At 45.8% G+C, this 13794-nt stretch overlaps 2 protein-coding genes across 4 annotated transcripts; both read right to left on the minus strand.

Moving 5' to 3' along the window:
• Window positions 1-1646: 1646 nt before the first annotated feature.
• LOC119325887 (metal tolerance protein C2-like) lies at window positions 1647-4599 on the minus strand. Of its 3 annotated transcripts, none has more exons than XM_037599609.1 (9): window positions 4152-4599; window positions 3988-4027; window positions 3391-3407; window positions 2795-2883; window positions 2599-2668; window positions 2460-2498; window positions 2235-2385; window positions 2063-2152; window positions 1647-1977 (listed from the first exon to the last, which is right to left on the minus strand). In XM_037599609.1, the coding sequence occupies exons 1-9, from the start codon at window positions 4559-4561 to the stop codon at window positions 1876-1878; spliced, it is 1008 nt and encodes a 335-aa protein (XP_037455506.1). In that variant the 5' UTR covers window positions 4562-4599; the 3' UTR covers window positions 1647-1875. The 3 variants fall into 3 exon arrangements, with proteins under 3 accessions (XP_037455506.1, XP_037455503.1, XP_037455507.1); XM_037599606.1 differs by having other exon boundaries at window positions 3391-3467; XM_037599610.1 differs by lacking the exons at window positions 1647-1977; window positions 2063-2152 and having other exon boundaries at window positions 2246-2385; window positions 2460-2493; window positions 3391-3467.
• A 5480-nt stretch (window positions 4600-10079) lies between these two features.
• Window positions 10080-12516, minus strand: LOC119325876. Its single transcript, XM_037599595.1, has one exon. The coding sequence runs from the start codon at window positions 12216-12218 to the stop codon at window positions 10680-10682; it is 1539 nt and encodes a 512-aa protein (XP_037455492.1). The 5' UTR covers window positions 12219-12516; the 3' UTR covers window positions 10080-10679.
• Window positions 12517-13794: the final 1278 nt, after the last annotated feature.

Here is a 13794-nt window from a genome sequence, read left to right on the forward strand (position 1 = left end):
AAAGCACCTCGCCTAGCAACCGTTGGATGACTCTAAGATGTGTGCATGTATAATTAGTATTATCATTAATGGGTAAATCTTATTAGGTAAGAATTATTAGTTGCTATAGACACTTAATACCCGCCCAGATTATATAGGATAGAGAAAATTATTAATAAATGGTCATGTTTTAAGTCTATGCATGCCTCATCGTACGTGCACCTTTTTGCCTATAATGGAGGTCATTTTTTTATGCGTTATGGTTAGCCCATCTCTCTTTCTTATATATGCTATGCTTTATCACCGAGTTTCTAATATCTTGAATAAATCACTAGGTATATATGTACATAGTCCAAAATATCTTAGGTATGTTTTGTACGCAAAATATGTTGGGTATATATTACATACCCATACGTCACGTAGCCGGATATATATGTAGCCATATTTTACTTTACATACGTCGACTGGGTATGTACAATATTTTTGAAGCTTTTTGCACACAATTGAGTATATAAGTGTGCAGATACATTGGGTATTTCCAGTTGAGGTATATACGTCGACCGAGTATGTACAATATTTTCCTACTTTTATTCATATAGCCAGTTATATACGTCGACCGGGTATTACAATATTTTCGTCAGTAGGTATTGAATACCCGTATTGGATAGTTAGCAAACAAAAATAAAATACAATGAGTAAACAAAATAAATTCTTGGGTATATACATAACCGCGTATGTACATACTTTAGTTACTAAATATAAGATACCCATTTTAGACATAGGAAACAAATAAATGTAATAGTTGAAAAAACAAATTATTGAATATATATATATATATATATATATATATATATATATATATATATATATATATATATATACCTGTGTATGTATATAATTTCGTTGGTATGTATTAGATACCCATATTAGATAGTTAGGAAACAAAAATACGTGTATTAGATACCCGCATCAATTCAAACAAAGTCAATATTAGTATGTTTTATTGTATGGCAAGTCTTGCATGCCTAATAATTAGAAAAAATAAATAAAATGTAAGTAGGGAAAGTCTTGCATGAAGAATAGTTAGGAAACAAATTAAATATACCACGGTTGCCGTGCCCCATCTATTTTACGGTGTACAGAAGTATTGCACACGGGCAGTCGCAGCCACACCTGTAGCGAGGCTTGACGGGGCAGAGGAAGATGAAATGCGAAGACCACCAGGACAGATACTCGAGGAACAAGGAGCAGAAGGCGAGCTGGACCTCCCCGGCAACACCCTTGTCGGGGCAGCCTACGCAGCACCAGCGAGCCCATCACCCTTGGGGCTGAGGGTTCTGACAGCATCGACAACGTTAAGACCAAAATTTGGAAACGCATGCGAGCATGCAGATCTTCATAGAGATTGACAACCTATGGGTCCACGTGGAACCAGAAGACGAAGACCCCCGGCAAGACCCTTGCCGGGCACGACAAGGCCTGATACATCTGATTGATGAGTCATGTGTTTGTTTACGTGTTTCTGCTACCACTTATGTACTAATGCTAATTATCTACTCCCTCCGTCCAGAATTACTTGTCGAGGAAATGGAATGATCATCATCATACCGTCATAATACCATGCTAAAAGCTTCAGCACATGAATAAATTGCGATTTCACAACAATATTCAAATGACGGTTGGTGATATCCGTAATCAGAGCAAGATTTGAATTCCGCATGCGGGAAAAAACCCCGTCATGTATGCAATTGTTGTATTCCTGTTTCACAGCACCAACTGCCACAGCGAGTACACTAGTAGCATAAACAAACAAACACAAGACAGCTTCCAGAATTTCTTGGTCTATTTTCTACCACGTAAAAACTAGATCCACTAGACAAGAAAAAGTATCTGTATCTAAGATTTTTTGGTCTGGATGGTCAGGTCATGTATCCCTAGATCCTCGTACAGTCCATGCACGTATTCGAGCACCGATTGATCATCACTGCTATTCTTCACCTGCACACACACCCAATGCCCCACTTCAGTCATTCGAGCACTATCAGGTATCAACAAGTCAAGTTTGCTGAAATTATCTTGTTACCCGGATGGAGAGGCAACCCACGGCATGACCAGGCACAAGCTCCCAAAACCGAGCCTGGGATACCTCACAGACATCCTCACAGGCAGTAATCTGGAGAATGATACCTCAGCCGTGTCAAAGGTGGCGTTGCTAAACAAATAGCTATTCAAAAAAAGTAAGATAAGATGCTTACCTGTCTGCCGCACTTGATGAAGGCTGAAGGTGGCACGTTGCCAGGCGCAATCTGCAGCAGGACATTGCCCGTGGCTTTGAACAAAGGCATAACAAGCATGAACACCGCCACCGAAACTATTCCCAGGCACAACACCTCTGCGTTCTCAATCCTAACAACAGAAGTGTTTAGCCAAAACCCAAACGCCATCATAAAAGAGCAGAGGAAAGCTGTCAAAGGATTTACCCCAATGAAAGAAACCAAGAAGCTAGTATCAAGCCTGCACTGGAAGAGAGAGATACCAGATGTCAATTAAAATAGACGGGTACCAAAACAAAGATGCAAAATAAATTGAAGGAGAGATGCATCATGCCACTGTTTGTACCTCCGTACTGAATCTGCCAGAACATGTAAACAGATGGAGTGATGGTTCATATCCTCTGCTTTCCTGTACACTAACAACAACAGACAATGATATGTCCATTGATCAGTCTATTTTCAAATTATGATACTTAGCAAGGAGAAGATGTATATCCTGACAGATCTGCCAGAGACAGACAGGATACCAATCACTTGCATACCTATGTTAACACGAGCATAGCTCCGAAAGAACCAGACACCAAGTAAGTTGACCAAAAGGTTTGTGACTGCAGAAACAATGAGGTAATGCCTGAAACATATTTTTTATAAGAGAAAGAAAAAATATTAGGACAGCAAACAGTTTAGATTGATAGGCCGTGAATAAAGAAATAATGTGGTAGATGCAAGGGGACATAAAAGAACACAAAATTCACAGTTTCTCAGGGAAATAATGCAAGAGGTCACAGAAGTTGGACAACGGATCCCCAATCTTTGTGTATTGTTGACTATAAACTGTAGGTGCAATGCAATGGTGTTTTTGAAGAACATTGATCAATTCGATACTTTCCCTTGAGAACACAATTCAGTTACTCACAACGATGGACTGGATAAACCTAACACATAGTATCATACTAGTAAGTAGTAACACAGTACAAAATGATGCATTAGAGTGACTGGATTTGCATGAACAAGATGACCAGTTTCATCACATGGGAACATCATTTTTTCCCTCCTAACCTGTAAACACATTCGACAACCAACATAGAAAAGAATATTCTGACAGAGCCATCTGTCAGCATACATAAATGGCGCTTACTTGTGCTCAGACTCATCCTGCATAAATGAATGCAGCGATTCAACAGCCAAGGAGAAAGACAGGAACAGCAGGAACAGCTGTCTACATAAACAACCATATGGAGGCGGTCAAAACGTTAGCACAAAAAAGGTTAGAAAGGCCAGAAAGTGTGCCACTTAGTGCAAAGAAATTAAACAAATAATCCAAAGGCTCACTCATATAGTATGTAATGTAAAGGCATCAACAGACTGTTCCAGTTTTGTGCGACAAGAAATTCTAGCTGTTGTTGCTGGCTTACTTGCTACATACAAAATTCATGTTTCCGCTGCCTTGCAATTGAAGCATATGTTTTTTATCATAGCATGGTGTTAAGGTGTTTGCATATGTGTTCTTGTTTCTATTCGACATCGGTATTGCCGAGAAAACAGGGGAGGTAAATTTAAGATGACCAGGACAAGAGGATAGTTGTGTTTGACAAACATATCACAACACATGTGATGTAAGTTGGACTTGGCAGCACTACCACTTGGTTTTTGCTACTACTACATGATTTGTCTCCCTAAATAGACTCTATACAAACAAGGATGTTAAAGAGGCGGGTTGGGTGGCGACGCTTACGGCATTGGTGAAGGCGGCGAGGACCTCCAATCTCTTGTACCTGCAGGATAGGATATGACAGGATAGCAAAGTCAGGAGCACGAATGGATCCAAATGAACTAAACTGAACTGAAATTCACTGTATCTGTATCCACTAGGCAAAGGAGCAGGCAGTGCAGGCTGACCCGTAGGTGTAGGTGGAGTCGGGCTTGGTGCGGGCGGCGGCCATGGCGAAGAGGGAGAAGGAGAGCAGGCCGCAGCCGAAGGTGAGGTGGAAGGCGTCCGAGATGAGGCCGACGCGCCCCGTGAGGAGGCCCACGGCGAGCTCCACGGCGGAGTAGGCGGCGTTGAGGGCGAGCAGGAGCGCCAGGCGGCGCATCGGGCGGGTGGCGAGCCAGCGGTACCGGACGTCGGCCTTGGGCAGCTGCGGGACGGGGAGGGGCATGGGGATGGAGGAGTCGGAGCGGGCGAGGCCGGGACCGGGGCGCGGGGAGGAGGAGAAGGAGGGCTGGCGCGAGTAGGCCAGGCGGCGGTCGCCGCTGCCCACCACGCCGTAGTTGGGGTTCCATGCCCGAGGAGGATCCGCCATCGCCATCGCCGGCGCCGGAGCTGGAGAGGATGGGGAGTAGTAGATCCGGCTTTGGGTTTGGGTTTGGGTTTGATGGGCTTTCTACTTCGTTCGTGGGCCCAACCAGTCAACACCAAAGGTTGACTTGTCATTATTTGTTGATGAAAAACAAAATCATATTATAACATGGTTAAGAAGGAAAATCATAGGCAATTTTTTTTCAGACACAGGGAGGGGACCGGAAGGTTCCTAAAACAAGCATACCGGAAGAGAGGGAACTGCCGTCAAGAAAGAGATTACGAGTAAGGTGGAGAGAAGAAATGTCGTGGAGAAGACAAGTAAAGAAAGGTAAAAGCAAAGTTTAACTGAGATTTCAAAATTTTGTGGCCTTGGTAAAAAAAAAGGTGCTTCTACTTCTTGAAACTCTGGACTGCTCATGTACTATTTCACATTGCCATCTTTGTTACTCATCGCTTACTTGACAGATATACAAAAGATGGAAAGGGAACATTGCCCATCACATATTAATAATGTCGTCTCCAGAGTAAAGTCATGCAAACTTTCTGGACTGTTATGCTAATCAAACCTTATTTGATGAATTTAGTAGGAAGTATTCAGTTATGGATCCATTCTATGGGTGGAATTATAGACTCCTTGTGTGTGTGTGTGTGTGTGTGTGTGTGTGTGTGTGTGTGTATGTTTATTCTTGCTTGAATCTGGTGCTGAAGGTGTGAACAGGTGAGTCCTGCTTACAAGTTTGTCTAAAGAATGGTGGTCTTTGATGTATTAGCCCTTCCACGTTAGCTTGTTTCCTTTTCTTTTTTGGGGGTTTACACGGGTATGTCCATGTTTGCCTCAAGGGCTGAGTGACTGAGTTTCGTGAGCATGTGCACTCGGGTGCAGAAGGTCTTAGCTTTCAGATAAACACTAATTGCTATCTTCACATGGTGAAAATGTGCAGGAAGACGATCCCGTTGGAGGAGATCCTGACCATCATTGAAAGATTAGCTTGTTTGTTTCTACAAAAGTTGGGTAAAGCAACTACCAAACTATGAATGGAATAAGTCTAAAAAGAAAGCTATTCCAATACAGGATGAGAAGAGCCTCAAGTTCGTTGGTGACCATGTTCGTTAATATTTTTGTTAGAATCCTTCATTCTAAGCTTGCATTATAATAAAATTTGGCACAGAGATATGATTTTAATCATGTGTCTGTTGTAGCCAAGGCCATACATCCCCTCCTACCCTGAGTAAATTTGAAGCTCCATATTTTAATTTTGAACCCTAAAATGTTGTACTCACTTGGCAATCCCAGATCTGTTCTGGACTCTTGGTATTCAATCTGAATTATAACCAGCATGACACTCAATATTGTAGCAATGAACATCAGGGTGTGTACTAAGTTCCAACTAAGAAAGTTCAGTTTGGCTATTTCCTTTTTTACACAGACCAGACTAAGTAGCTGCAAAAGTGTTCTATCCTTTTGAGTTTTTGTGTAAGAGAAGGTACCATCAAGCATCAACTATCTCGCATAATATGAAATGGATAGCTTCAAACATGCAGGTATCCCATGAGCTTGAGTTATATTACTAAAGCGTGGATCTGTATGTATAAGTTTAAAAATGTCCTATAGTCAAAAATTTGTATCATTTTTGAAGTGTTGCTTTGTTGTCTTTACCTAATGATAACCCATTAGCAAATAAAAGTAAATAATTTGTTCCTTATTTTAGCACCTAATTTACCTTCATTATGTTGTTGTTAATAGTAGCATTTTTTTGTCCAGATTTTGATTACATTATGAGTCTGCATACCTTGTTTCTAATTATTTAAGTTCAGCTTGTCCCTTCAAACGCCATGAATCAAGTCTGTTCGCTAATAAGCCACGGCGAACGCGTCTGGTGCCTGTGCGTGTGCGCGCCGGGTGCGGTCCGGACCGTGGCGTGCATGCGTGTGTAGTGTTTGGGTCCGCGTGTGTATGTGCGTGCGACACAGCGCCGTAGTAGGAGTAGGTCGTTGGCGAACCGGTCAGGGCGAGCCGCGGGCCGATCGGGCACCCGGCTATGTAGGAGGCGTGGGGTTCGCGCCCAGAGCTGGCCCAGGGTATAAAGCCCGCGTGGGTACGTTGCAATGGGCGGGGGTGTAGAGTTTGTGCTCTGGAAAATTCGTTGTTGCGGCAGGCGTTAGTGCGCCGGAAAACCTCACTGTGTCCATAGTGCTCTCTCCTCCTTCTTTCTTCTTCCATTTGTTGCGAGAGAGAGAGAGACCGCGGTGAGCTAGGGCAAGGGCTCGACACCAACCAAGTCTGTGGTATGGTAGCATGATGCGTCCACTCCCAACATGAGATCAAATTCTTTTAGTTTCAGGTAGGAAACTATCATGGTTATTATTTTATTCTCTGGATGTTGCACAAATGCTTGAACAATTTCAGCCACTTGTAGATTTCAGTGTAGTGGTTGTAAAAGTGTTGATGGAAATGGCTTATTGAGTTGCCAATTTTGAATTGCAGGGGTTGGTGAAGCACAAACGAGCGATATAGGGCTTGGAGTATCCATGGTTCCATTATGCAAGATGTGGCTTGGATTGCCGTGCAGCTGAAAACAACCAACGGTGGCTCCGCTTGGTTTTGAAATTGGGAGGGTTTAATTTAAAATTTTATATTTTCCCCTGTTTTTGTATGAACAATGTGTGTGCCGTCTATAAAATGTTTAGTTATGTTTGGCAGATGAGTACAAACTCTTTTTCTCTCCACGTTTGCCATGAAGAATGAAACACACATCAGTTGGCTCACTTCAGTTCCTGTGCTAAGTGATAATCCATGCAGTCTCTTATTCTAAATGTTATACACTTTTGTTCTAGGGTCATACTGATTCGCATTTAAATGTCAGACCATGTCAAATGATGCCAGTGTGAAGCGGAGGTTACTTCTATTTTCTTGCGTCACATGTGAAGCTTATGCAAGGACATACCATTTTAGGTAGCATGGACATAACATTTTAGGTACTTTGTATCGGAATGCAAGGGCTCTGCTTTATCAATATGTGGATTGGAACAAACAACTTCAAGTGTCCAAAGTTTAAACCCAAATTAGACGTGCATTGCACGTGCACGCTTACTAGTAGCATTAAAGAGGACACCTTCCATCATAACCTTTCTCTGCTTTTCTCCATCAGTATCTCTGCTCTTGTCTTCTCCACCGCATTGAAGGATGTACTATAGCATAGAAGAGGCCACCTTCTACCACACCACTCTCTCCTCTCGTCTTCTCAATCAACCTTTCTCTGCTCTTCTCCATCGGTCTCGCTACTCTTGTCTTTTCCACAGCGTTGAAGGATGTACTATAGCATTGAAGAGGCCACCTTCCACCACACCACTCTCTGCTCTCGTCTTATCAATCAACCTCTCTCTGCTCTCGTCTCCTCCATCCGTCTCTCTACTCTTGTCTTCTCTACATCGTTGAAGCATGTGCTATAGCATTGAAGATGACACCTTCCTCCACATCCACTGATCTACTCTCGTCTTCTCCATCCGTCTCTCTACTTTTGTCTTCTCCACAGCGCTGAAAGCATGTACTATAGCATTGAAGATGACACCTTACTCCACAGCCACTGATCTATTCTCGTCTTCTCCACCAGCCTCTCTTTGCTCTCGTCTTCTCCACAACGTTGAAGGATGTACTATAACATTGAATAGGACACCTTCCACCACAACCACTCTCTCTCGTGTTCTCCATCAGCATCTCTTTGTTATCGTGTTTGTTCTCCATCAGCTTGTCTCCGTTCTTGTCTTCTCCATGGCATGTAAGGATGTCTATAGTATTGAAGAGGACACTTTCCACCTCAGACACTCTCTACTCCTGTCTTCTCAATCAGCCTCTCTCTGCTCGTCTTCTCCACAACCTCTCTTCCCCAAACCTTACTCAAAATAGTAATTATGTCCTACCAATTTGCAAACATGACCTTGAAATGAAAGGTAAAAAAGCACTTTAGTCCTGCTGCGACAGATGACCTCACCAAAGCTGTGGTTGCCACCATCTTCGTCATGTTCCTGTCCCTCTTCGGACCAAGGAGAGGGGGCTTCACCATGGAGGTTGAAAAGGTGCTCGACGAAACAAATTCATTATTTGGTTTCTTGTTTCGACGACAAAGGTTGATGTAGTGGAAGTAGATTGGCCAAAGAGCTCCATCGCGGCTTGCAAAATCCCATGTGGAGTCGAATTTGAGGCCCTCCACCCCGTTTCCTTCTTTTCGACACCATAGCGAACAAGAAACAAGGGAGAGAGTAGATGCAACATCAGATCCTTCGCTAAAGCGAGCTTATTGCCCGGGGTTCTTTCGCCAGATCCCCAAGTCCCTGCGGCTTCCCACCATGGAAATCGGCTGGAAGGAGGGAGATGAGCTCCTAACGCCACCTGCGAGTGCTGGAGCAAAGCTCCTCCACGACATAGCACTAGTCGCCTTCGAGGCAGGTCTAAACCTAAATGCTAACCTACATACACTATTCAGAGGAGCAGAATGTCGTCCTCTCTCATCCCCACCCTAGTCAGGTGGGTCCCCAAAGGAAGGGTGGGGGGAAGTAGGCGACCCTCAAAGCGGCGGAGAAGAGGTAGAGAGGGGGGAGGCAAGAAAAATGAGGGAGAATCATATACAAATTGCTGAAATTACTAAAGGGGCCCCACACGAGCATCCATGTTCTTACTCCTCTTTGTTTTCGGCTAGAATTGATAGAACTTGGAGCATATTCATTTGAAGTTATACATTGGAGGTTTTCCATCTTTGTACAAACCCCGCGTACGGTTCGAATCCCGTCCCCCCATACTTACTGCAGTGACGCGTTTGACACATCTTGTTTTAGCGTTGTCCCGCCTAATTTTTTTACACTATACACCTCTCCCTTCCTTTCGTTTTCATCCCCGTCCTGACAGGTTGGTGAATGACGTGTTGTCGCACGAGGCGTAAGAGAGCGTCCCGACAAGTTTAATGATCATCAATGCATTTTACAGGAAGCGAAATTACCTTGTCTTGGTAGTCTAATTAGTATTTGTCGAAAAAAGTAGTCATAAAACTGGGAAAAAAGGAAGACCATCGAAGGAGCGGCGTTTCGGCTCCGAGGAGCATATGTTTTTTGGCGTGAAGAAAGAACTCAAAACAAACAGAAAAAGCGGCGTTTCGGCTCCCAGGAGCATATGTTTTTTTGGCGCGAAGAAAGAACTCAAAACAAGCAGAAAAGAAATTTAGAAACTTTTGATTTCTATTTTTACATGTTCACGGTAGCATCAGATGTGATTTTTGACAATTTTCATGCGAAAGGGAACATCTGTGCTTTGGTAGGGGAAAATAAGATGAAGTTCAGTGAAAAGTAAAAATCTACAGGTGACATCTAGAGTAGAGCATAATTAAATATCCGGAAAAAGGAAGGCCAGCATGTTGCTCATCTTGGTCTTCAGCTTGACCAGATGAAGTTTATGCACCTGTCCCAATTCACAGCAGAGTAAATTCAAATAGCAAACCACAAAAAATTCAAAATAACGACGATAACGCGAGACCAGATTAAGAAACATGACAGCACGGTATGGATGGATACAGCAATAACAGAGTCATCATCTTAACAACAACATCTTAACAGCAACAACAAATCCATACGAGTATCTTACTACCACCTTGAGCAGCAGCTTAGCTTAGCTAGCTAAAACACTACAGGTTCCAGATATAAAGGACAGACCCAGTGCATAGAAGCTCCCACACAAGGTGGGGTCAGGGGAGGGATTATAGGAACCTAGTCTTACCCCTGCAAAGTGCAATGCAGAGAGGCTGGTTCAAACCCAGGACCTCTTGGCACAAGTGGGGAGGACTTCACCACTGCGCCAGGCCTGCCCTCTACAGGTTCCAGATATAGAGAACTCAAAATGACAACAAACATATAACATCATCACCGACGCCGACAAACCACCGCCTCGGTCACGCGGCGTTTCAGTCCCCAAAACCGAAACGCGTCGCATGGCTTCATCTGCAAGTATGTACAGTAACAAACAACCAGGGAAGGAAACCCTTGTGCATTTTTCCACTGTCCATCTTCCATCTCCAAGCAGGAGCACACATCATCAGAGTCAGAGGCCTGCTTGCTCTGTTCACCGTTTTGTAGCTGGAGCATCAGGCCTGCTCCTTGCCCTCTTCCTCTCCACTTCCAGTAGTATCAGCCATCTCTGCATTCTTCTCTGAACCTGCACCGGCCATGTCCTCAACGCTCTTCTCCTGCTCCACATCACCCGTGGTAATGTCAGACTCCTTGACTGCATTATCAGCACCAGTGACGACATCAGCAACCACCGCGACATTCACCATAGCATCCTCAACCAAGTTGCCAGCATCAGCTGTGGCATCACCCATCTCAGTGTCATTCTTCAGAGCATCCTCAACTGCGTTAGCAGAAGCAGAGGCAGCAACATCCATCTCAGTGTCATTCTTCAGAGCATCAGCGACTACATTAGCAGAAGCAGAGGTAGCAACATCCATCTCAGTGTCATTCTTCAGAGCATCCTCAACAGTGTCATCAGAAGCAGAGGCAGCATCAACCTTCTCTTTCTCAAGAAGATTAGCATTTTCAGCACCAGCAGCAATAGCATTAGAATTTTCCAGAGACTCAATTACAGCGTCGCCTGCAGCAACAGCCGCGGCATCAACGCCATTCTCCACAAGAGCATTCTCAGCATCAGCATTAGCCCTCTGCTGGAGGACAACAACAGCATTCTCAGCACCAGCATTCTGCTGGAGGACAAGAGCAGCATTGTCCGCGCTGCCAGCAGCAGCAGCGCCGTCAGCCCCAGCAAAGCGCGCCTCGATGGCTTCGAGACGGCGCCTCATGTCGCCGACCTCCTGCTCCATGAGGAAGAGCCTCTCCTTGAGGGTGAGGTTCTCCTCCTCGAGCCTGGCGACGTGCACGTCCTGGTCGTCCTCGAAGACGTAGGCGCCGCCGTTGGCCATCCCGCCGGGGTAGACCATCTCGAAGCGGCTGAGGTCGTGGTCGAGGCGGCGCTCGACCTCAACGTGCTCCTCGACGTCGCTGCCGCTGCTGGAGTCATCGTCGTCGCCTTCGGCGTCCCCGGGGTGGCGGGGGGAGGAGGCGCGGAGGCGGATGAGGCCCTTCATGGAGCCGTATCCGTCGACGCCCCATTGCTGCTGCGCCATGTCGGAGAGGCCCTCGCGGGAGGGGGAGATGCGCGGGGTGGGGAGCACGGCGGGCGTGACGGGGCTGGGGGAGACGAGCGACGCGATGCCCCCGGCCCGCTTGGCCCGGATGATGAAGGAGGTGGTGTTGCGCGGCGCCTTGGCCTTGTTGTTGCCGGCCTTGTTGGACTTGGGGAAGAAGTACTTGCGGCCGCCGCCGGCGTTGTTGGGGTTGTTGTTGCCGCCGCCGCCGGGGTTGTTGGGGTTGTTGAACCAGCGGCGGGCCTTGGCGCGGTTCTGCACCTGCAGGTCGCCGATGGCGGGGGGCTGGTAGGCGCCGCCGCCGGCGAGGTTGTTGTTGTTGTTGGGGTTGTTCTTGCGCTTCCAGCCGCGGCTGGCCTGGGGCGGGGCGAGGAAGGGCTGCGGCAGCGGCAGCGGCGGCGGCGGCATGGCGTCGGAGGCGGCCGGCGGGGGCGGCGGCGGCCACATGGGGAAGCTCCGCGGCATCATCTGGCTGGGATCCATCGCCCTGGGTGTGTTTCTAGGGTTACGGAAGGTTTCAAATCGACGGAATCGGCGGTGGATCGGATCGGATCAGATCGGAGATTAATCAAGCAGGAAGAACTCGCGGCGGCCCAATCCTAACCCTAGCTAGCCGGCGAGCGAGCGAGCTTCCTCGCCGGAGTTCGACCGGCGGCGGCGGCGGCGGTGGGTGGGATTAGCGAGCGAGCGAAGAAATCGAGGGGAAAGAAGAGTTCGCAGTTCCGTTTCGTAAATCTGTTCCTCGATTCGATTTCGATTTCGATTTGGGGAACGGAATGGAATGGAAAACTGTGGGGAGGAACCCTGTCCGGGCGAATATATATAGCACGCGTGGCCACAATGGACGGCCCAGATTCGATCCCACTCCACCAAACCTACCTACTTTTCTTTCTTTTTCTGGAATTTTGGTTGGGTTTGAAGTTTCTAGACAGCTTGTGAGCCTTCAAAACCTTTTTCATAACAATATTTGGTATTTTTTGTGCTTCATGCTGATGTATTATATTGGATAGGTAAACCCGGAATACTCTCGTTTCGTTTATTTATTTCCTATTTTCACCCACTAAACAAAGTTGCCTTCTACGCTTCCAGAATCCCATATTAGGCGGGAAACGACGTCGGTGTGGGCATCGACCGACATGGCACCCGTCAACTTGCTACCTCCGGAGGGGATATGTATGCATAGTGCGGAGCATGGAGATGTGGGCGATACGATGGATCTTGCCGGATACTCTCGCGGTGATGGGTGCTGACAAAGAGACTCGGTGACGACGAGATTTGAAATGCTACTATCCTATCCGTGCAAACTATGCACAAATTAACTAATGCGAGTTTGATTTGAAAAAACACACAACACAGAAAACATGACAACATAAACTACGGATGCCAACAAACCCAAATCCCAACCAATCGATTTTATTTCCATTGCTCCTAGCCATCCACTGGCGCTCTGTCCCTCTTCACTAGTAAGGCACACATGTGTATTCATTTACAAGCACAATAACCAAAGTACTGCCCCTCTCCCACCACCACCACCACCACCACCACCACCACCACCATATGCCACTATAAAGGTGTCGATGGAGTTTGAAATCTAGACCAACTCATAGCTATTTTGATTTGCTAGAGTGGGGTGGGCTGCCTGTGCATTTCTACTTGTCTCGTAGTTTTGTATCGAGTCGATCAAGCTAATTATAACGGGAAACTAGGGATTGGATGCATCCAGAAAGATTCACGAGCAACTCTGTCAGTTACAACACTAACACAATGTAGTTGTTAACCCCTAATGATCGACTTCGATTTGGGGAATGAAATGAAGAAAACTGAGGGGAAGAAATTGCCCGGGATGTATATATGGAGGCACCGGGAGAATAGACGACCCAAATTCCATCCTAGTCTACCTATATGCTACTACTCATTAGAATGGTTATGTAATTTTGGTTGAAATTGAAGTTTCTAGAAAGCACAATAAGCTTCAAAGCCCTTTTCACAACAATACCGGTACATTTTGTGCTTCCTACTAATGTAATATTTATTTGGTAACAACAAAAATACACTTATT

This window comes from Triticum dicoccoides, chromosome 6B, assembly GCF_002162155.2.
Source record: "Triticum dicoccoides isolate Atlit2015 ecotype Zavitan chromosome 6B, WEW_v2.0, whole genome shotgun sequence".
Classification (NCBI taxonomy): Eukaryota; Viridiplantae; Streptophyta; class Magnoliopsida; order Poales; family Poaceae; genus Triticum; species Triticum dicoccoides.

Bases quoted from the DNA above. Each gene is read 5' to 3' on its own strand.
- LOC119325887 (XM_037599606.1), bottom strand. From the start codon at position 4,561: ATGGCGATGGCGGATCCTCCTCGGGCATGGAACCCCAACTACGGCGTG. The intron at 4,028-4,151 runs GTCAGCCTGCAC...CCTATCCTGCAG, and splicing joins GACTCCACCTACACCTACGG to GTACAAGAGATTGGAGGTCC. The intron at 2,669-2,794 runs GTATGCAAGTGA...TGTTGTTGTTAG, and splicing joins CTATGCTCGTGTTAACATAG to TGTACAGGAAAGCAGAGGAT.
- LOC119325876 (XM_037599595.1), bottom strand. From the start codon at position 12,218: ATGGATCCCAGCCAGATGATGCCGCGGAGCTTCCCCATGTGGCCGCCG.